Genomic DNA, 24,110 nt, shown 5'->3' with positions numbered 1-24,110 from the left:
AGCTGCAGTATTTTTAGTGAGAAAAGAGAATGTTTGTGTCATTATGCACACTGGCTAGTGAAGAATAAGGTGCCAAACAATTAGAGGTAAATGTTTTTCCATACTGCTCTAAAAATTTGACTGAATAATTTCCTAAAATAATCTTAAAATTATTGGCAGCAACATATCCCAGAGAGAATAATGCAAAACAATCTTTAGTCTTATTTTTGCAGAGAGATGCATAAAGCTATATAATGAAATAGGATTTTGAACCACAGCAAATTTTGCACTCATATGGCTATCATGTTCCCCCCTTTCTCTCACCACCAGGTGCTGTTTTACAAGTACATAACATTTCACATGCAGGCAGAGAACAGCCAATTTATTACCGAAGTGAGAGAACCTTTTAGGGGGCTGTACGGACAACATGAGCACAAATACATCTGATCTTGATCTGATAATAGGCAGATGAACTAAGTATTCTGTATTACATGGAAATTTATATCACTTAGTTGCAAACGGTTTTTCATTTAAATTTTGTTTTCCTAAATTGATTACAAAAAGAAAAAATAAACCCTGCAAGATAGATATTTCTCTGGTTTTTTCTGTAAACAAAGGTCTGCATTTTATTGACTATGAAAATTGCAATATTTCTACTTTTGCACAGGACAGCTAGTTTTCTGAAGCTTTTCTCTCAACAGGTGTGTTATAATGGCTTCCGATTTTGAAAAGGTAGGCCTTTTCTAAACACATATCTACAAATATTTGATGTAAATTAAGAATGAACACTGTATGGAACTGTGAAGGGAAAATGTATATGAACAACGTTCAAACCAGAGCTAAATTTTTAAAACCTCTTTTAACCACCTAAAGAGAAATTACTTGTGGAGTCCTGAATCTTTAAAAAAACCCCTACTGAAATAGTAATACAAATGTTGTTTTAATAACATCCATCTCCTCATTCAATTTGATGGAATTAAGCAGGACTATTCATACCACTAAGATTTTACTGTGTCTAATTTAGATGGCTGGATGATGAGACTTCATTCATAATTTAGGGATCAAGTTTACTCCTGTGGAGTTAGGTGTGGCTGCCTGTCCTGTCCTCTCCCAGATACCTCATGCCAGTAATATGCCTCTGGAAGAGAAGTTAAGGCGCTTACGTTTGGATTTGGTAGCCTAGCTATAGGCAGACAGGCTTGTATCTTTTTATGTGGATTAACATTCAGAAGTAGAAGTTCTGTCTGGATTATAGTGCCATGAACACATCTGGAGATGTTGTTTAATGGTGTTTAATTATTGTTGTTAATAAGCAATGGCTCCTGTTTCTATACGTGTAAGATGTATAAAGACATGTTTAGTTAGAATGTGTGTCTATGTGGCAGAAAGAGGGCAAATTATCTTTTTAGTGAAAAATAGCTCAGAATAGGTGGTATTAGATTTTATAAGATGGTATTTTAATAGGATAGCCCTAAACGTGACTGATCTATGTGGTTTATAAACAGTTTATATAATGTTATTTTTCTTTTCTTTTTATGCTAGTATGCAAGCATTCATGCATGGATTGTTAGAATAACAGACATTACTTGAAGTAAATATGCCTTTATCTGAATATTGGTTGTGCTTGTAAACTTGCATGCTATTTGTGTCTAGTATTACATACACTTTTATTTGCCCACTCTAAAGTAAATCAATTGTAATTTTTATCATTTACATGCTTTCCCATTGTATGTCAATAAGACTCTAATCAAATTTAATTCTACACCCATTACTGAATGGTCGTTTTTAACATAATAAGTCTTGATTTTCATATTCATCTCACTGATTTGTAAAAGGAAAGTGAAAGAACTGAATTCTCCCTACAGAATGATAGCTTTGTAATAAACTTTTCTAGATTTAATCCGGTGCATATGAATGAAGGTAACAGCTATATCTTTACACTCTGTTAAGCCTTAGTGCTTTCTAGTATGTCTAGCCTAATATAAGCACATCCGGTTGGAAACTAGCGCTAAGCATAATTAAATCAGAAAACAAAATGAGGATATCATTATGGGGTTGACCTGAACTCACCAAAGAGAAAAATTCAGAACCACTGCTGGAAAGTCCTTTTTATGTGTTTCCTGGGAGATGGTATGGTAGATATTTGAAATATTGCACGTAGCTGCTTTTTATCAGTCTCCTAAATGTCATGTCAAGTCGATGTGGTGAATAGGGGCTAACTAGTACTGTCTTAGGTGCTTAAAAGTAGCACCAACAGGGATTTTTTTTTTTTTTTTTTTTTACCCCCCTAGAACAGCTTTACCCCAATAGCTGATCAGTTCTGTCTGACAGGGTAAAGAAGACCACATTGACAGAATTTATTTGGACTCTTAGAAAGCCTTTGCTAGGGTTCCTCATAAGAGGAAATATGAAATTAAATAGTCCCAAGGTGAAAGGGGAACTACCCTTCTAGGGTAGGGTCTGGCTGGAGACAGAAAACAACAAGGAGGAATGAAGTGTCAGTTTTCCATGTGGCACAAGGTTAACAGCAGGGAACCCTCAGGTATTCATGTTAGAATTCATGCAGTACAATTTGAAGTTTTTGCGAAAGGGAAAATAGCAAAATGTGCAGATAATATCCTTTTGTTTAGGTCTGTCAAACGTAGGAAATACAGCCAGGACCTTCTGGAACTCAGCAGAGCTAGATGAATGAGCAGTACCATACCAAGCAAAATTAATTGACAAATGCAAAGTAGTGCCTGGCAGTCGTAGGAATAATTTGAACTATAAACATCTGCTTCTAATATTTAAGCAAAGTGTTAGCAGTGAAAAAAGGGTATGTGGTGTCCTTCTGGACCCCGTGTTCAACAGGCTTGCTCAGAGTACAGTGATGACATAAATGGACTTATATGTCATAGACTAGAAAATACAATGAAAATTAATAAATGCCTCTGTGTAAATATTTCGCCTTTTCTTTTGAATCTATGTTCAATTCTAATTATGTAATATCAGGGAAGATTAGTTGAAACAGAAATGGTTTGGAGCTTGCTGAGCAAAATGTTTAGAAGCATTTGATTCAAGGGCTAGGGAATTGATTTTTAAAATGGCCTATTAAAATCTTCATATTCACAGTCCATAATTCATCTGTGGAACTTCCTGCCAGAACTCAGTGATGTTAAGGTTTCAGTAGAATTTCTGTGTGAAAAGATTTCATTTCTAAGTGTATAATGAGAACACTTAGAAGTATGTTATTTAAAATTAAAAGTATGGTACGTGATCCACATGCCTGAAGGGATAATATGTTAAGGGCTAAGACAGTGGTATCTTTTTCTCTAACTATTGTAGCCCGTCTTCTATTATTTTTGTAAATATATGCACTTCTCCTGTTGTTAGACACCGGTTACTCACAGTTCGAAAGCCTGCTAGGCAGGTCTAGTATGACATTTCCTACCATGATTGTGTTAGCCTTAGCTTAGGAGAAAGCACGAATAACTAAATGCTCTGTATATATATTCCTTCAATTTATGAGGTAGTGCAACTGTCTGTGCTTCTGCAAATGCATCCCTGAATTGGAAGTAGATTATTTTACTGTGTATCATCATGATGTGAGCTTTTTAAACAGAGTCGCAATGGGATTAGAGAATGCAATTTTCATGTTAATATTTGTTTCATTTTGATTCTGAGTTTCTCTAGAGCCCTAATCTCATTAGCATTCCAACTCCTTTGTAATGCTAGTGTGGTCAACAGTAGTTGGAACAGTTTTCAATTTGTTAAACTCCACTTATACCCCCTCTTCACCTGCCATCATGTTTTGCAGGGAGAGACAGAGAAAAGCAGCATTTGGCAGTTTGTAACTAACTGGTCCCCATCTAGGAACGTAGGAGAGCTCTCCTGAGCTACTTCTACTGTAGAGGATGTGGTTTCTTCACCCAGAGGGTAGGGTAACACATTCCTTGGTGTGGTCCAGTTCCGTCTTGATAATCCCCTCTTCTTCCTGCATGGGCAAGCCTGGCTCTGTGTGCTCAGCATGTGTCACTTGCTTTTTTTTTTTTTTTTTTAATTTTACTATAAGAAATATTATGATCAAAAATTGACTCTTTCAAGTTGTTTGGTTTTTGGGTGACACATCTTTCATTTCTGTATGTAGTATTAGTGGTGAAGCATAATACTGATGTGTCGTCATTGCCAGGATAAATCACTGCTTGTCTTTATTTAAGATGGATTTCGTTAGTTTATCTTAGACAGGTGTGTTTCAATGCTACTTGTTGGTACTAATACAAATACTAGGCTCAAAATGGGTTCCCTTTGAACAGTAAACTTGGATCTTTTGGAAATGAGGACCACAACATCAACAGGCTCTTGCTAAGTCATGTTGGGTAGGACATATAGCAGAAATCAATATATAGGGATTTGCAATGAAACTGAAGTTTGTCTGGCACTATAAATACTATGTTATTATTTCAGCTGTTGTTAATTAAAAAGAGTTTATTCGTACTAGATTATTAGATGCTAAATACAAAATCCAATTGTAGTCATTTTCTTAAGTTATAGAAAGTATTAATCTGAATAGACATTTACAGTAATATTTTTACAATAATCTGACTCCGAATGAATCTGTAAGCAATCATGTATTCACATCACATCATGAGCCACTTTAGAAGGAATAGCCATAATTCACAAAGTGGAGTGAGTCTTTTAAAACTAAAAAACTCAAACTCTGGATTTATTATGGTGGTTATAATTGCTGGATTGGATATTTTGAGAGTTTTAGTTTGTTTATTTTGTTGGAAGATACGCAATACTTTCCAATGCGGTGGTGTTCTGCTGTCAAGCATTATGTTTCCCTAAAGTTCTGCAGCCCATCATCATCTGTTTTATATTTGTCCATGTAGGAGGAAAGCCCACCAAACCACGACAGGCCTATGTGATTTCTGTGTTGATTATAAGCTCTGAGTAATTTTATTTTATGGTTTGACAGGCTATAGATTTTCAAGCAACGCTTCTGAAAGTGCGCTATTATGGGATTAAGGTTATATCTTAATTTAAAAAATTCTATACCTTTCTAAATTCAGATGGTAGTGTCTGGGGTTACTCCCTTGCTGCTGCATAATCTTTCACTCTCACTTCATCTGACTCATGTCTCCTACCCAATTTCCACTTTCTTTGTGAGTAAGAAAAAACAATAAAATAGTGTTAATGAAAAAACTTTAAAAAATGGAGTAAGGATATAGAACAAATAATATATAATTTTCACTGTATAAAATGAGATTATGTTAATCTGACGAGCAAATATGTGATCAGTGCTGCTGCTGAAGTCGGGGCTAGACAGCAGCTCAGCGGAAAACACGGTTTTTACCAGGGATGTTGGGGTGAAGGCAGTTCCGATTAGGCTTTCATTGAACTGCTGCTGAGAGCTACACAGTTTAGGAGAGCCAGACTCCCTCACACATTTAAAGCTGTTTGGCACATCTGAGACTTACAGCATACCCCTGCCTTTGCGGAAAACCTGTTAAAGTTGCTCTGATGGTTGTAGGGCACCCCTCGCTGCGTGCGATGGGTGCTCGTCCCACCCGTCTCACAAAGAGATCACTGTTTGAAAAAGCTCTTAAAATGCAGTGAGGCGTGGTCTTTTTCCCAAGTCCTGATAATGTACAACATTGATTTGAATACCAGTTTTAAGGTATAAAGAGGAATGGGAATCCACTCTGGCTCGATCAAGGTTGGCCTGAGTTGTGCGGAATAGGCAGTCACCCCGAGCTGGTGCTCAGAGCTGGGGACTGGCAGTGGGAGGCTGAGCATCTACTCCCAGTGCTGCCGTAGTCTGTAAGGAAACCAGATCAGGTGTCTTTTCTGTATGAACGCCATGAATAATGTCTTGTAAAGTGTTTCAAGACTCTCTAATGAAAGGTGCTTCAATATTTTTGTTGTTAAGATTACTTTAAGGAGTGACATTTATTTCTAATTACAACTAATTAATTCTACTATGAAGCAGTTAGAGAGGAATGTTATAGTCTTTAATTTATTAATTAATAGATACCTGACTTGATGAGCTGTTTATTTTCAGTTAGAAATTCCTGGAAAATTAAGTGGTTTTTTTTTTATATTTGATACTAAAACTCTGAGTAAGAATACTAATTACTTGACAGCTTGATGAGTTTCATTACTGAACACACCAGGCAAAGAAACAAAACAAAAGAAATGTAGTTCTGTTTTACTTTGTTCTTGTTGAGGGTATAATTTAGAGGAAATATTTGTCTTTATGTCCTTATCTGCTGCCTTCCCAAAACATAAACAAATGTGAAGGTGAGCAGACAAACATCACAACAGGTATTAGTCTCACTGGGAGACTGACTTGACTTGGAAAAGTGAAAATAATTTGATGTTTTGTGTCTGCCTTTGGTTCTGGAGGAATTGGGGGCCAGGAGGACTCCTCTGCAGCAGCACACTGCGGCGTGTCAGAACATCGCCTGCGTCTGTTGCCAGACCTTCCCACCTGGAGTATTGAATATAGGAAAGACTGATATAAAAGATTTATGGAATCCATTACTGAAAGCCGTCCGCCTGAAAAATTCAGAAACAAAAAAGCAACATGTTTTACAGTGTGTGGTGGCTCTAGATTCTTCTCCCTAAGGAGGGTTTGGGATGTGACATGAAGGGTATTATCAGCTGGTTTTCGCCTACAGGCCAAGATGGCCTGAACCCCCTGAACCTGATTTCTAGGAGACATGAGGAATCGGTGGTGTTGTCTTCCTTTCCACTGAACAGACTGGCCTTCTTGCACTCTTCTGCAGCTTTTGTGCCTACTAGGAACTAATGAATGTTATTTAATCAATCAAGCCTTTGAAAAATAGAATGCAAAAAGGGCTGCTTATGGTGGAATCATCCTTTCTCTGTGGTACTGGCTTCCCTCGCTCTTGTACAGTCATCATGAATTTTCTAAACCCTAGACCAAATGACTCTGTACGTTTCGTAAGGGACCGTGATTTCAACAGGAGTAACACTGCATGTGGCGTTAGCGTAACGCATGTCTGTGAAGATCTACATAAAGTGTAGGCTGTTTGTGGTTTCTGAGTTTATCCCTCAACAACAGTAGCATAATGTTTCAGCTTCTCCAGCCTGGTCCTCACGCTGTACAGAAGCGTACGGACGCTATGGAAAGGGCACACTCTAACTGCTGTATGTTGTGGTGAGAAGGGAAGCTGGCATGTTAGGCTGCTTTTCCCTGTCTCCTTCCCTCTCTTAATGGCTGTGCTGAAAACTGATACCGAGAAGACTGGATTTGTGGCAGCCATCACAAGTCATGCTTATTTTGTGAGGAAATTGTTAAATGCTTGTCAGCATGATAATACTGTCCTACTTTCATACTGCTGATTTACAGTCTGCAGCATTTGACAGTCTTCTGTAAAATTCAGCTAACCTTTTGGAATGCTTTGATCTGTGAATTAGTTATGAAGGTTAAACTTTCTGAAACACTTGTGTGGCTTTATGGTAACCATACCCACAAAGTCCTCGTGCCAGTGCATTCTTAATAAGCTTTGTCTTCTTTCGATTTTTTTGGGACACTTAACCTTTTGGAAACTTTTAACTTGTCTTGAGTTCCAATGGACCAATCTGAGTTGAACAAAAGGAGAGAATGAGGGTACCAGAGTGATTTCCTGCTTTTTAATAGCAGTAGAGTTCTCTGCTGGATTCATACGGATGGCAAAAATGAAGAGATGAGTATGCTGGCCTAGCCATCCCTCCAGCCCTGATTCATCCAGTCCACTGACAAGAAATTCAGGTTTTGAAAGGTAGTCAGGTGTTGCCTATTCAATATGACTTCTCAGGGAGGTCTGGGGGCTTCGTGACCTGGCCACTATCAAACCTGGAGGCATTTCTTTGTTACAAAAGCAGATAGTGTCTGTGGTGCAAAATTAGTGGAAATTTCACAGGATACTTAGTGAAGATTTGAAAATATCTCTGCCTCATCTATTTGAAATTAAAAACTGCCGCATTTACTCTAAGTAGGGAAAAATACGTTAAATGCCTTGAAAGAAATTTTGCATTAGGGCTGGGGAGAGGACCAGGGGTCTTGGGAAAAGAGCTTTTTTAACTTGTGCCATGCATTTTCTGCTTTGCTGTGTTTTACTTCAGTCTCAACTCTGCAGCCTGAAGGCTGCAAGCCTGAAATTAAACTCCTAAAATTATAAGAGCTTAAAATAAAGCAAAGGTTAATGGTCACTGGCTTCTTTCCCACAGGCTCTGCAAGCTTTGATTCGTGGAATGTTAATAGAATAGGAAAGCGTAAGGCTATTGCTGTTATATATTGTTCTTATAGTCAGTGTTAGGACTGTCAAGCAAAACAGCACTTCCTAAAAAATAACATGACTGAGCAGACAGTTAACCTGAGGAAGCTAACGCTGCTGTTGAAGACCCTGGAAAGTCCACTGTTTTGTCCATTAAGCTCTTAAATAGAATGAAGCCAGAGGAAGAGGGATGTGCAGTGGTTCTTCCCTGATCTATGTTGCTTCAGTGGTATAAAAAGAACGTAAAGGTATTTGCAAAGGCAATTGGACCATCCTGAACACCCATTCAGTACGGTTTTGCCAATAAGGGGCCCTTTGGCAGGCTGCACTGTGGAGCAGTGTCTACTTGAATTTGCCTGTTAGAAAGGAAAGTATGGCTTAGAGAACAGCTTCTTTTTCAGTCATTTTTGGTAAACCTATTGGACAGCTGAATATAGAGCAGATGAGACATAACATATAATCTTTCTGTGAAGGATACAGATGCTTGTCAACTTACTGAAGTTTCCAGTACTCCTTGGAAAAGCTACATAGGCCAGCCCAGTCAAGGTATTTGACTAGCAGTCTTGAGGTCGAGGTTTGAATTAGAGGATCATTTTAGAGTCCTGTCACAAATGATCCACATTAGCTCTGGGTGAATGACCAAGTGGTCCAACACGTGAAGGAACTGAGTCAGATAGAGTCAGAACTGAAATCGAACGGAAGATGTTTCATTTTCAGGTATCTGCATGTTTTACCATTATTGACTAAATGAGCCTTGTAATTATCGCAGTGATTTTTACAGTGCATAAACAGAAATAGGGAGGGGCTGTGTTTTCAAGTGTCCACTAGTGTTGAGTGGTTGACTTTGAGGCATTCTTTTATTCCAGGCTGTTTTCCAAACAGCTTAATGGCTACACATCTTCAAAGTTAATACTGCTTCACAAATCCCCTTCTTTCTCTTACTTACATTAGCATGCAGCGCCACTGCAGCGTGTTAGCAAATGCTACACTTTCCACTTTCAATCCTGCTCCATCCTCTGCCTGGCGTAGTTTTTCTATCAGCTTTTGCGCTTCTCTCAGTTACCCTCCCCCTTCAAAGCTGTTAATACGTTCTCCCAAATTCATTCAACAAAATTTGATTCATCCTGGAAAAAACATGTGATAGTGTTGTTTGTTTTTCCTTTGTGCTGGGGATGCAGAGAAGTGGAAGTATTAAATTGTATAAAACAAGCATTAAATTGAGTGAAAGCGCAGGTAGGGTGCACAGGCTGCAGATACTCAGAAAGGATCTCTGTGCAAAATGAGTGTTTTATTTGAAACCTTTTAAAAAGGGAAAGACTCCTTGTTCCAGAGTATAGATTGGAAATCTTTGATTAAATCCTGAAACAGCCCTATTAAATAGACGCAGAGTGTTCTGTGGTACTGAGAAAAAAGGGATCCTGGGTTATTCAGCTGCAGTTCTAAGAGAGGCTGTTGTAACCATGCATTTTAATTAACCAGGTCAGCTGAAGAAATGTTGTCTATATACTGCAGCATAGCTGTCTGCCTTGAAAACTATCCTATCGATAACAGAGGACTTCTATTTGCAAAGGCTTTTTAAAGTATATTAAGAAAAATGCATTTGGGAGAGATTAATAATTAAGCTAGTGTGGAATTAACCTTAGGCAAATCTGCTTCCTTTTTGCAGTGTAGGGACATGTTCTGTCTGTCATATCCGTATAGTGCCTAGTAAAGCATCGATAACAAAAAGTTAAATTCTTTGTAACTAATCAGCATGCTGTTACGGCAAGGCCTATAATTTGAGATAACTTTTGTTTTCTCACGCATAATGATTTTTGAACATTCTGTCGATTTTCACCTGAAATGGATAGGATAGGGTTCCTGCAGAAGGTACAAGTATTCAAAACTGCTTTATTTTTTCTTAGCATTTGGACATGAATCACTTCACTGTATCTCATTTTACTTGTTATTTGATCAATGAGTCTTCTCTGCTGGCGGAAGTAATTTAAAACTATTCTGAAAATGTCTCTAACATTTCTTTGTTGCTGAAAGCTTGCTTACTCGTGGAGCTGAGCTTGTTTGTAAACAAGGCTTTGCAGGGGCAGAACTTGGGTAGACTTGGTAGAAATTCAAGGGCATCTGGTACGCTTATATGTAGCTCTTGGATTCTGACTCTCAAGTCTCCCCCGCCATCCCACTGTAGTAGTTCACCTGTAGTTCTGTAAACCTCTTTCCATTGCTCTTGTGAATAATTCAAATAGAGGATCTATCCAAAATCATTATAAAAACTTACAAGCTCACGCACACTGTGCAGTCTGCCATTAGTGTTCATATTACTTATTTGAGAAATCGAGGTGCTGGACAGTTAGCCTAAAATACCATTTTGACAGTTTCCTCTCCGCTACTTAAGGCCTTATCACCCATACGCCTTAAAAGACCGACTCTTCTATTTTGATTCTGAGGCAGAATTTTGGTACCTGCCAGATGAACTTTGTTATTAGTTTTGGATAGCCAGGCTGCTGGATGGCTGAGGAAAGGTTTGGGAATATGGAATCCTTTTTCAAATGAGCTGCTGGGACCACACAAAAAGTTAACAAACAGCTATAGCAAGCTCTGCGCGGAAAGTGTCTTGAATTTTGAGTCAACAGCAGATACAGCTGGTTAGAGTGTCACGCTGGCTGTTCAGGGAGCCCTGTAGGTTAGGGAAGAAGGTCATCTCTCTTGGAAATGACTGTCAAGCTCCAAATATGTATACCCACATATTCACAAAAAAGATTGTTTTGGTATCTTTTTCTGTTGATACCGGAGTGTTGACATAAATATGGGATGCTTTCTTAAGTATATGAACTAGGTGGAAATGATGACTACTTATAATAAACTCTCACTACAGAGTCTGTATGCAGGAGCATTTTCCTTTCATCATCTCATTAGTGAGTTTGAGCCATTAACAGCTTAGAGTGCTGAATAAGGATTTATATTTAATTGAAGTCCTCTGTTCTTGGCTGACAAAATGTATTTTACACACTTGATGGATGTAATTAGTGTGATGAGGCTTTAAAAGAAATTGGCTTTGTTAAATTTAGAATTTGCTATGTCAGTTTATACATGAAGCCAAAGCATACATATCAGTAGTTTTGTGGGTTTGGAAAAATGCATTTTATTGTCATCATCACTGATATATAGGCATTTTTAATCCAGGATACTGTTACAGTCCAAATACAGCATGCTTTCAGATTTGAGAATGCAATCTATTATCTTATGCTTTCAAATTATTTTATACTTCTACAAGATATTTCTTACACGTCAGAATTTACCATTTTATGCTATGGCTACAGACAAACCTGGATCCTTGAGATAGCAAAGAATTGTACATAATTATTTAAGTTACTGTGCTTCATTAAGCTTTCATAAAACCAAACCTCCACGAATACTGCTGGACTTCAGTACACGCAGACTAAGAGTAACTGCATGCCACTCAGTCACTCTTCCCCCTATGATTTTACAGCCTTCTGCTCAGCCTGATAGGCAGTGACTGCTCGCTTTAAAATACATCAAGGTTTGTTCTAAGAAATGTCATATGCAAAAATTAATAAAAAAAGTAAGAGAATGTTGAAACGCCACAGCTGTGTACTGTAGGCTTCCTTATGCTGTAAAACAAACACTGTACTGAAGTTAAAACTTTCAGTGAAAAGAACTTGGTTACTGGCAATTACATGCAGACTGCCTAACAAAGTTTATTGCTTCCTCTGTGGCATACAGTTTAATTTTGACATACGTGTTTTAAAAATAGGAAGCCAGTTATGCAAAAATTGGAAGGTATAAAGCTTCAATATACAGGATTCTGATTTAGGATGTTAGAAATTTTTCCTCCATATTCTCTGTGATTGTGACCTATTCACTAAGAAAAATGGAAAACTATTTTTGTGTTGCCAGCGTCACTAGGGATGAATAGAAATATGCTGTCTAGTGTCATGTATGTTTGAAGTAAATTGTTATTTAATGAAAGACAAGTTAGTGGCTAATAACTGGAGCTCCTGAGCTCATACAATAATACTGCTAGTTTTTGCTGCAGGCCCACATTTTCTATCAGTAGTGTAGCCTGGAAACTGTTGTTAAGGATAAATGAAAGTAGGGAAAACTAAACATTTAGTCCCAAAAGTACAGAGGCTGTTTGTGATAGGTACAGTTAGCCTTAGGAGAAGTTCCCACTGAAGGGTTTCTAAACCCGGCTGTTGTGCTCCTTTGTGGGAGGGTGGATAGTAAGTACATTACACTGTGAGTCACAGGTGTAACATCACATGAAATTCATTTTTGAATTGGAAATTGTGGTTATATGCAATGTGTATGTATTCTGGATAGCACGGTGTGATTCAGGAGAAGCTGGCTGGTATGAAGCGATATAGAATGAAGCCTGCACTGTTCTGAGGATATGACTCATATTACAGATGGCTGGAAGGCTAATACTGTGATAGGAAAGCGTTATGTTACACGTAATAGTGTGCTGCTAACAAAACTCTGGTGTGCTGGAATTATTTGATGATATTCTTTTTTTGAAGAGGAAAAGATAATCCTTTTCACAAACTTTGGCTAAATATTTTTGTGTAAGATTGCTATGGTTGTTATTAGTGAGGGATGTGGGGAATAAACTCATCTAGTTAGAAAACAGACTCCAGAATCTGTAGCTGTTTTTTTAGGCTGAACTAAAGGTAGTGATTTTTCTGAGGGCAGTTAGTTTTAACTGTGTGCCAGGAATTAGTGGCAGTCCCTTTTGTAGTAGGTCAGAAGGCAATTTCCCAGTATGTACCCTTTTTCAATATGCATCCCACCCAATGTTAATGAGGTGCCTCTGCCACCATCTGCACATCATTGGGGTACAACTGCTTCCTCTCGCTTGCAAGAAAGCTTGCCGATGTCTCTGGGAAGGTGATTTTTTTTAGACTAGCTTCATGAAGCTAGTCAGAGCACTTTGTAGTTCTTGCAGTCAGTCTTGTTCAAATTTCAGAGTCTGGGGAGAACGGGAGAGGAGATAATGTTCTGTCACAAAGGTTAAGTGCTCAACTATTGCAAGAAGTGGAGGAATCTGGATGTTTAAACTCCCATTTGCAGCTTTGAAAATCTTCTCTGTAGTCCGTTTTAAAAAAACGGGATAACCTATAGGAAACTGACAAATTAGTAACAAAACACTAATTAAGATGAAGTCTAAAGTGTTTTTCTGTTTGACTCCAGTTTTCATTATGTAAACTGTATTCCCTTTTTTTATACCTTTATCATCTGTGCCTTTTGCACAACTTAACCACAAGCCAAATAGATGCTTCTGCATAATGTGTTAAAAAAAAAAAAAAAAGAAAAAAAAGCAGAGCAAGCAAGAAACAATGTGTGTGCTAGAATATACATTACAAAGTCTGTATTTTAGAATAAGGAATCCATTTATGACAGTTGTATTTTCAGTGGCTCAGAGATTGTATGACTAATGTCTTATTATTGCTTATTATCTACACTTTAGCAAAACACATGTTCAGTCTTCATGTTTCCTTCATGAACAGCTACTTTTAATCTTGGGAGTAATGAAGGGAAGAGTTACAAGGGCAGTTAGGATGCCCAGCTTCCACTGCAGATCTTGTTTTGTACCTTTGAACGTTTTATGTTTTCTCCCCCGAGTTACAGCTGAACCAGGAAGGGGATAGTAATCTCATTATTTTTATTATTTCGAATTTGATTTGGGAGTTTTGCAGCCTTTAAGGAAGTGGAAAATATAAGTGCCTGATTTAAAATCAGAACCATGAGTTCTACAGCACTAATTATTATAGTGCTATATATTTAAAGTATTTAAAGTATTGTTATTCAAGCAGTCATTAAGTTGTTCCTGACCATAAAGGGCACATGTAAGACCCAACAACGCTACCCATGATTTGTCACGAAGCATAAAATAAATGCCAGGAGAATGTACGCAGCTAGAGTAATGTACATGTTACTAGTTAGTATCGTATCATTTCTACAGGTGTTAAAAATCATACAAGAAACAACAAAATAGTAAGATTAAATACATCTTGATTATTCCCATATCAGCTCAGTCCCACAGCGTTGTAAAGAGGTGTCTTACATTATAAGAAGGTATTTTCTCCCTTTCATTGTTAGGTGTGAAATAAAAGTTAGAGAAGATTTTTATTTGATGCTTAAAGATGCCTAGAACCAGACAGTGGCAATTTTAAAAAAATAGATGCTTGACATACTTTTAAGAAATGTGCAAACACTTATTTAACATTTTGGTTTTGCTTTAGGATGTAATTTTATCTTTTTTAAAAGCAGTTGTTTAACCTCTGGAAAAGCTGAGTGATCCTTCCTAACTTGTTACTAGTACTGTAAGTCAGATGCAGTCATTTTCCTGAGACTTTTCTGCTTTCCATCTCTCAGTATAATTATGCACATAAACATAAGTGCCAAAAAAATGCAAAGTTATATAGTTCATATAGTTAGTACATCATGCTATGGGATATAGTGCAGGTATAATACATGACAAGTATAGGAGGTACTGCTGGATTTCAAGGGAGAGTAACTAAAAAAGGCTGACTTCATGATGACAACTTCCGCAGGCTGTTGCCAATATCAAGGTGTTTAGTTTGAGTTTTTAAAATTTATTTCAGCATTAAGCAATTAGGTTCCTGAGACACCTAGCTAGTTAGATGTTTTGTTAGTTTGAAGAAGAAAAGGATTTGCAGACAGAACTGGGCAGATGATTTTCTCAATGGTATAGTTAAGCAATAAACCTTGTAATGCATTTATGTCCTTGTTTGGAGTCTAAGTAGGTGAGTAATTAGGGTGTTTTATTTTCATATGTCCTTATGATGTGTTAATAGAGTCTGCCTGTGCTGCCACAAAACACGTTGAGAATTTGCAAGGTTGAACTGTAATTATGAAGTCCTACACGATCTCAGTGCTACTGCTAATGTTGAAGTAATAGAAATTTAACATTCAGTCAAGAAGGTAAGCTGTGATACATAGTCAATGTATTAGTCACACAGGAACATAGTAAGTGAATGGTTTTAGGGGTTAAGAAGACATACTTGAGGACTTTTTTGAGAATTTTCTTTCAAGATTATATCTCTAGTCATCCAGTTTCTTCTTGGTAAGTGGAAGAGTTTGTGAGAAACATCACGAAACTGTAAGCAAAGAATGAGATTTTTTTTTTTTTTTGTTAAAGTGTTTGGTTGATTTCAGTAATGAAGAATCTTAGACTTGTGATTTTTCACATGAATATAAGATTTTTCTTGTAATAACTTCAGTAAGTTTCATTAAGCTGTTTAGAAAAAAAAAAGATAATAAATAGGGCTTAACTGCCCTTTTGTCCCTGCTCAGTAAACAGGGCTTATTCTTACATTAGAATGCTAATGCTATGGTCATGATAGTCGTAACAATATTGCAAGACAAGAATGGTGGGGAGGTATGATTTCTGTGATGGGTTCGTCAAATAAAAGAGACTGCCTACTACTTGCAAGTTTTTTTTCATTATTGCTTTTACAATGTTTACACTTGCTCTAAATGAGATTTGCAGCTTTGCTAGTAGGTAAAATGTTGGCCATCAACTCACAGCTAGGCATCCCAGAGTGTCTTGAATAAACTCCTTTTTTATTACCTTATGACCTCCTTGGTGATCTGTTCATAGCTGTTGAACACAGTCACTGTTTACTTTTGCACGCCCCACTGTGTTCCATTCAATGCTATGCCAAGAAATAGTTTGGCTGTAACTCGGAGGACCACATCAAAATCCTGTGCTGTACCACTGTGATAGCACCCATTCTAGAGAGCCTAGCTAGGCTACATACCATGGACTGATAGGTGACCTCCAAACACACCCAAGTACATAAGAAGTTAGAAATAGGACTATATTTCATTCAATGTGGAGTGAAAGAGTTCTTGTGCATCTTCTTAAGGGAAATGAAATCTTGTCAGTTATCAATAGAGCTATAATCCTGATTTAATTGGCTTATGTCATTTGCTATGGTTTAAAATTACTGCCAGTAATACTGGTGTAGAGTTACTCTGTGGCCTAAGGTAGCCGCTGCAAGATGTGCCAGAGGCTGCTGCAAGCAACATTTGCCCAAACAAATATGCTGCATATTTATGTGTCACTGGTGAGTTTACCATTGTTTGGCTTTATCATTTCTTGTGAATTTGATCTTTCATCGTTTGCTTCTTATCTCTATTGTACATTCTGTGTTTTCAAGATGAAGCTGTTACTTTAACTTGTTCCCAGGTGGTGAGTGCCCTTTCTTTTGATGTCTAATAATATCTTTCTCTCATTATTGTAAAAAGAAACTCAACATTTTTCATTTAAAATATTCTGCTGTTAGGAAGCTGAGTTGTTTGTAGTCTATTTTTACAGTATCTTAAAAAGTCACATAGTGGTGTTTTATAAGTTCTAAATTAGTGGCCGCAAATTTGTTACAGCTCCTGTCCTTGCTTACTTATTATATGCTTCTTGCCTTTTACTGACAATAGTGACTGTTACAGAGTGGATAGAGTATTTCTTGCTAGCATTCATCTGCTCTTATTTTCTCCACTCGTTAACTACGTTCAGGTTATGACTCCTATACACAGAGATGACGTTACAATACAGTTGAATACTTAGTATGGTGAAAGGGTCCGATGCTGCTAGCATGTGATGCAGAAGAACACAAAGTAAAAAGGCAAACACATCTATATGTGAATTGATATAGACAGCAGGTACCTGTGATTCAGCTGACTACCCGCTGGATGTCAGTATTGTTCCACAGAAATTCATCTAAGGGATTATTTATCTAGAGTTGAGTGGCTGACAGCAACGACCATTAGCTTGCAGCAAACTGAAAATTTCTAATTGTGTTTGCAGGAATATTGTACATCTGTGTTCATTTTGCAATTGAATTTTATATCAAGGTTCACTATTTCATAATAATAAAAAAAGAGCATTGCCAAACCTTAAGCTGTGACAACTGTGTAAGTGCAGATAGCGAGTAATGAAAGCCTACCAGCCAGTGGAGAAGCTTGCATTCATTATACTCAAGCCACTTGTTCTCATTGTTATTCTCTTACTCTGCAATTGCTGGAGGTAATCTCAACACAGTGAATGAACATTACCAGTCTCCTTGAATTTGCTTAGTACATTAGTTATTTTCTTTTTCCAAAGACGTGCATTCTGTGTGGTTTACTATTCTGAAACACCACTTGAATATTCCAGGAGCTAGGTCATTTAGTTGAGAGGCCAAGTAGTCCACTGGCTAGGAGAATGTCTTGGTGTGAGGAGACTGGATTATATTCCCAGTACTCAGCTGGTGTGTGATCTCGAGCAAATTACCTCAAATCTGTCATGTTTATTTGCCATCTGTCTGTCTTCCCTTGTAAACATATAATGTAAGAGGTTGCTGGAAGGTGTTTGTGCAGTGGCTAGCAGAGGAAGTTTGGCGGCTTTTTAAAATTTTGGAGGTGCTACAATAAAATGAAACAGTCTTGTTTCATTTTCAAACCTAACATTTGTCTCACCATTGTTAAATAAATGTAGACTGCAAAACCAATGAAAATTAAAACAGGCATGGAAGAGTACTACACTTTGTCTGTGACTTGAAAAGCCCTAGTCTATGAGTGGTAACCCCAGAACACCATATACGACTTGGGAAAAGGAAGAGAAGTTGATTAAAAAAAAACCCCCAAAACCACAACAAAACAAAACCAAGACACCTTCAAAATGCATTGTTGCTGTCCTAAACTTGGAATATGTTGGCAGCCTCAGATCCATTAAGGGATAGCCAGGTCATTACAGGCACTCGATCACCTCTTTTTCCTCAAGTTGGTACCTAAAATACTTTTACGAAGGCTTAGGGGTTTCTAAGAGCCATCACAACTGTTGCACAGCTGTTGAGGATTCCTTGGCATCACCCCAGCCAGGTTTTAACAGTTTTGTGAGAGATTGGCACCAAAATGTCCGAAACCCAAGACAAAGTGGGATCAGAATTCTAGATACCTGCTATCCAAACTGAAGAGAAGCAAAGGAGAAATTTCTTCTCTGGAATCTTTGAAGCTTTAACACTGGATTTATATTGAGGAAAGGGGCAGCCTTTCACAGGGACTGAAAGTTGCTCAGATATAAGACCAGGTCGTTTCCTACGAGATGGTTAGAATTTGTGACTCTGGTGGCCTTACCACCCAAAACAAGTCACTTCTATAGTATTTAATTTGACAGTGGTGGTACTCAGTTTAGCTTAGGTCATACAGTCTTCGCACAGATGAAAGCATGGGCTTTGTAATGTGTTTTAACATGCTATAAAGCTGGTTTAAAATGTTTTCTAAGCTATATTCACTCCACTGGGATTTAACAACTCAGCTCGCAGGCCTCGGGTTGTGCAAGGAGGTTCAGAGGGTTACACTGGGCATGTTATTTTGTGTGATCAGATAGTGGTTTCATTGTCAATGACTATAGCAGCAATTACACATTCATCTGTGTTTGCTATGTGTTTGGGAATTCACGAAAAGTGGATCTGTAGTTTTTCAGGCAATAAATGAATTAGTTGATCTGAGCATGTCTCTGCTTGAATAGAGACATGCTGAATTTTCATTGTTAGCCATCTATGATTAATGACATATTGGCCTTATTTTTGTTTTTCACACCCATAACTAAATATTTTTTAAAGGGAGCTGGTGATAATTTTACAGATATTGCTTTCTTGCAATGTATTGGTTCTTTCTGAGTATTGTTATGGTTAGAATGAGCCACTACAACATAAAAGGAAGCATAAAGTCAAGCTCGGTTATTTACAACTCATTCACAATCAGTCTATTAAGAAGTTTTAGAAATGTATTGAATGTTTTCAAATAGTAAAAATTCTAAATTAATAATATGCAATTATTTTCTGATTGCAGTTAGCACTCCCAAAACTAAATTGCAAAGTTTTCTTTTATTTCTGTATGTACATGTATATACACACATACAAATGTGTGTCTATAGATACGCATATATGAATGTATATCTGTTTCAGGCCAAATCTTTTTTGTTTTGGCTGTGCCTGATATCACCTAAATCACCACTGCAGACATTAAAGCCTGTAGAAGTACAGAGATGGTTCTTAACACAAAGTGTACAACAAACTCTAATCCTTCAGTACAGAGATAACCAAGACCTGCTAGTAGAAAACTAAATCCCATAATAGCTAAGATAATTCAGTGTGTATTGACTTTTTAATAGCAACTTTCAAGGTACAGCTCACGTTAAAAATCACAGTCTGCTCAGTGCTGCTAAAGAGTCTCAAGCACTTGCTTAATTAATTGTGTCGGATCCTCCTTGTACTCAGTAAAATGGGGTCTCAGTGTTGCAGGGTTCAGTATAGTCTCAAATGTCTACTCTCGGATGTTTCCTCAATACAGTCCTTGAAAATGATGAATGGTTTCATTATATTAAAAAAACCCAAAATAAAATAAAACCCCTTCAAGTGTGTTAGTTCTTTTTAAGAGATGCTTTCTAGCTTTGTTTTCATTTCATCTGGCGTATTTCAAGGTGATTGGCTGGGATTAGTTTTTTCCCAGTAAAAATTCGGGAGAATGTTCTGCTAAGGTTTTGCTTTTTCTAATCTGCTGCAATGAAACTGCTTTGTGGAAACATCCCCTCCCAAGTGATTGAAGACTTGCAGTTTACTGAGCCAAATCAAGTTACAAAATAGACATAATTAAATTACTGCCTTGCTTCTATATAGGTGCTGCTGTATTATTTCAAGAAGGAACTCCCCTCCACCCCCCCACCCCTTCCTGGTAATCAAAATAGGGGGTATGATTTATTTAGAAATATGGGGGATGTTACATTCTTCTGCAGCCACCTAAAATATACATTACTTTGGGAGCGGGAGGGCAGGGAGTAGCTGGTTACAAATCTGTATTTTGTCCAGAACCACTGATGAATGACTACACATTAAAAATGAATATCTGTGAATTCTTGTAATGTCATTAGGGTTTTTGTAAGAGAGAAAATTAATTTGTCACTGATCTCTTTAAGGATTTTTTTTGGATTCACTCTTCTCAGATCAGTGAGTAACCAATTTTCTCTGAAAGCTCTTTGCAGTTGTAGCGTTTCTAAAATGTACACTGTTTGGCTTTGTAAGTAATGAAGCTTTATTTACTTGTTAGAGGGACAGTGTGCAAAACACATCACAAGCCCCTAACAAGCCCAGCCCAGCCAATAAAAAGAAATAGAAAAAAATGACAGATTTAATGGTTTCCTCAGCTACATTAATGTCTTTGACAGTCTTGAAAAGAGAATTTCTAATGAGCGCTGAAACAAATGTGTGCAGGAAGTGGTCTTGCTTTTGCTGCTGCGCATTTGAGTTCCTCTAATTGCATCAATAAGGAATTTCTGCTCCTCGTTTAATGAATGCCTTTTGACTACTTTCTGAAAGGCAACTGGATGTAAGGGATAAACACTGGCACCTTTTGTATGAAGTCACATAAACAGGTTTCAATTAATAGTTATCAGTCCTAGAAACACTGTATTATAATGCAATACAGTAAATCCCATTGTACCTTTTTATTTTTAAATTTTTAGTAAGCCTAGGTTTCCCTCTGCTTTGCTTTTGGTGTGATACCTCATGTCCTAAGACAGTGCTTTAATTCCCCACTGGCTTTTTATTATATGTTGTGTTGGGCAGAAATCAGGCATTCTTCTCAGAGCTTGTTCCTGCACCATCTCTCTCCCCAGACAGCTCAGAATTCATATGATGCTACAGTACCTGAGTCTTTAGTTTTGTTCTTGGTTCAAAAAGTGAGTTTCAGAGCAAGGGCTGGGGTTGGGGGGGAAAGCAGGGGTCGGGCGAAGCTGAGTTTGATTATCTATTTTTTTCATTGTTATTTTTCTCCCTAAAGAGAGGCACAGTCGCTGCAGGTGCAGTGGATTACTTATGAAAGAAGTTTTCTATTTAAAAACAAGAGAGACTTTAATGAAATCAATAGAGGGTTTGTACAATAGGTATTGTATTAAACCAGAGCTCAGGCTTCACATTGATTGCGGTATTTAAATTTCAATGAGTTGATTATGTATGAGAGTAAAATGACCAGTATTATGAATGTACAAAAAAGTGACATGGAAGAGCTGTGCCAGAAAAGTGAGAAAAACGTTCCCTTTATAGTCCCTAGAGTTCAATAAAGCACCACTATTTCCCAGCTTTTAAAAGCTCTTTTATCACAATGGTTCATACCTCACATTCCCTGGAGCCTGATTTGTTATACGTGCAGGGTCCTGTTCCATTCAGCAGCATCTCACTGGTTTCAGTGTTGGTAGGTTTGTAATCTACATAAAATTCCTGTGTGCTTGGAGTCATTTGCTTCAGTGACTGTCTTTTCTTTTTCCTGTGCCTTCGCATGAGAGAGCGCTGCTGCAGCTGCTTCATACTGGCTGGGTAACGCTTCCATGACACATAGATTACCAGCAGGATCACAAGCACAGACAAGAAAAGGGCCACGCTGCCTGCTATGATTTTATGGAAGGAGATGTGTTCTGTGTCGTGCTCGGGTTCGGAGCTCGATTCAGTGGCCCCAATAGTTGGGGGCAGAGGGGGCTTGCTGTCATGTTTAGGCCTGGTGAGTTTTGGTTTAAACGTTGGCTTTGGGAGAGCTCGTGCTAATTCAAACCTTTCCGTGGTACTTTTGCCACAGATGCTGTAGTTTTTTACTGCATCGATAACATTCACCCCTTGCAGCTCTTTGGGGCTGGCACAAATAATTGTATTTTCCCTCAGCCCTTTAAAACTTTTAAGCCAGTTTACCAGAGAGCAAATGTTTCTGCTGCATTCCCATATATTCCCAGCAAGGCTGATGTCATTGAGGGATATCCAAGAATCCAAAATTTCTTGACCAATAAATGTGAGCTTGTTTGAATCCAGGTTGAGGCGCTGTAAATTGGGCACACACTGAAAAACACTAGGTCCACTGAAAGCTTCTATTTCATTGCCAGATAAATCAAGTCTTTGTAATGAGCTCCAGGTCCAGGACATAGTTTGTCCTATCACACTGATTTTATTCCACTGTAAATAAAGGTTTTGAAGGCTGACTAGCCTTGGAAAAAGTGCCAGGTTGAGCTTAGAAAATTGATTGTGCTCCAGATGAAGCTCTTTCAGTCTGATCATGCCTGCAAACACATTCCTTGCTAAACTTCGGATGCGATTATAACCCAGGTCCAACAGTTCAAGGTTCCTACAATCTTGAAATATTCGAACAGGGATGGTTCTTAGGGAATTGGACCGCAAATGTAAACTCAGCAGCTTCCTTAAGCCCCTGAACTGTTCAGATCCCAGAGACTGCAGCTGATTGTATGACAGATCCAAATTCCGGAGATTTGTCACAGGTCTGAAGGTATTATTAAGAAAATAGGAGATTCTGTTGGAACTCAAGATCAACTCTTTTAGTCTGCGTATTCCACTGAAAGCATTTTCGTCAATATTGCTGATGTGGTTATGGTCTAAATAGAGCCAGGTGAGTTGATTAAGACCTTTAAATTGATTGTATTTTAGTTTTTGGAGGCTGTTATATCGAAGGGACAAACCTAAACAACCAGCAGATATACTTGAGGGAATCTCCTGCAATTTCTGAGATTCACAATATACCATTTTGCCTTCACACCTACAGCCCTTAGGGCATCCTCGTTCAGCAGAAGAAAGCATTGTCAGTAATACAGTAGGGGCTATTACCAGAGCTACAGCTGATCCGCTCAGTAGCCTAATTACATTGAAACCTGGAAATAAAAACAACTTAGAAAAGTTATCCCCCCACACATCAGTCATTTCTTTCAATCATGCTAAAATCTTTTATTTCAACAATCATTTAAAAATCCCTAGCTCGACTCAACTACTTTTCACATTGTTTTCTTTACTCAGATTTTTTTAAAGAATGCCTTTATATAAATACTGAAAAACAGTTGGGTAAAAGGTGTAATCCCTAAGCAATTTAACTGTAATAACAAATCACATCAAGGTAAGTCTATGGAGTAATTAAAGCACAGGCTATGCAGTGGCTATGAACTATACATTAAAAAAAAAAAAAAAAAAGAAAAACATACCCATCCTTTGTGTTGTTCAAAGGTCGTCCTTAGGTCTTTTGTTTTTTGCTTAGTGTGCCACAAGCATGGCAGCCCCTGTCAGCTGCACTGTAGTGAGTCAGGGCTCGCTGACACCCAGGAAGAAAAATTGGACCCCTTGGGAGATGGACCGATTTTGGAACATTATTCTTTGCCAGCCATGCAGAACACTCCAAGAATAAATCAATCCCAACACAGCATTCGCAGCAAAATGTTAAATTCTTCCTAGGTAATAGGATCTTCATGGATATTACGTTTTTGCATCTTTACAGTTAGGAACCTGGCTTTTAAAATTTCTCTTTATAGGAAAGCATGTTAGATTCCTCCAAGCACCAGTTAGCTATCTGAATTCACACATCTGTATTCCATAGCACAGCAGTTCCCTTACTTAGTACCCGATCCGGCTAGGAAGCTGCTCTGTAGCATAGAAGGTAGAATAAGCCCGTGCAATGAACAAGCTCTGCTCACTTCTGCATACTGTCATTCTGAAAGCTCCGTCCGACTGTTGCTTTGGTTTCGGCGAACGCAGTCTTATGTAAAGCTGCCCCCAGTGGTGAAGAATATTATGGGCATGTGCAGAAATGTCTTCCTTTTATCTTGCAAATGAGTAAGCTCTGCTGGGAAAAGAATGATTGTTCTGAGTGACTAATAGAAGCGAAATGGTCAGCTTCGATGTAAACCAGTGAGATGTGCTGAAATATCCAAATCCTCTTAGTCTCTTTTGCTGTTTGTGAAAGCTTGAACTTAATAGCTCAGCGTGCGCTGCTGAGACTTTTGTCTGAAGAGCTAACATGACATTTGTAGGA

General features: G+C 37.9%; 1 protein-coding gene across 1 annotated transcript in view; it reads right to left on the bottom strand.

The window, feature by feature from the left end:
- LRRTM3 (leucine rich repeat transmembrane neuronal 3) overlaps positions 1-23,558 on the bottom strand; it is an 88,900-nt gene extending 65,342 nt beyond the window's left edge. The window contains exons 1-2 of the mRNA XM_010292996.1: positions 23,287-23,558; positions 21,431-22,962 (exon numbers count right to left, since the gene is read on the bottom strand). Of these exons, the coding sequence (XP_010291298.1) occupies positions 21,431-22,962; positions 23,287-23,290 (1,536 nt within the window). The 5' untranslated portion in view covers positions 23,291-23,558. The remainder of the gene's footprint in view (positions 1-21,430; positions 22,963-23,286) is intronic.
- Positions 23,559-24,110: the final 552 nt, after the last annotated feature.

The sequence above is a fragment of the Phaethon lepturus genome, unplaced genomic scaffold (assembly GCF_000687285.1).
Source record: "Phaethon lepturus isolate BGI_N335 unplaced genomic scaffold, ASM68728v1 scaffold9358, whole genome shotgun sequence".
Taxonomy (NCBI): Eukaryota; Metazoa; Chordata; class Aves; order Phaethontiformes; family Phaethontidae; genus Phaethon; species Phaethon lepturus.
The sequence above is the reverse complement of the archived record's forward strand: the minus strand, read 5'-3'. Positions and strand labels throughout refer to the sequence as shown.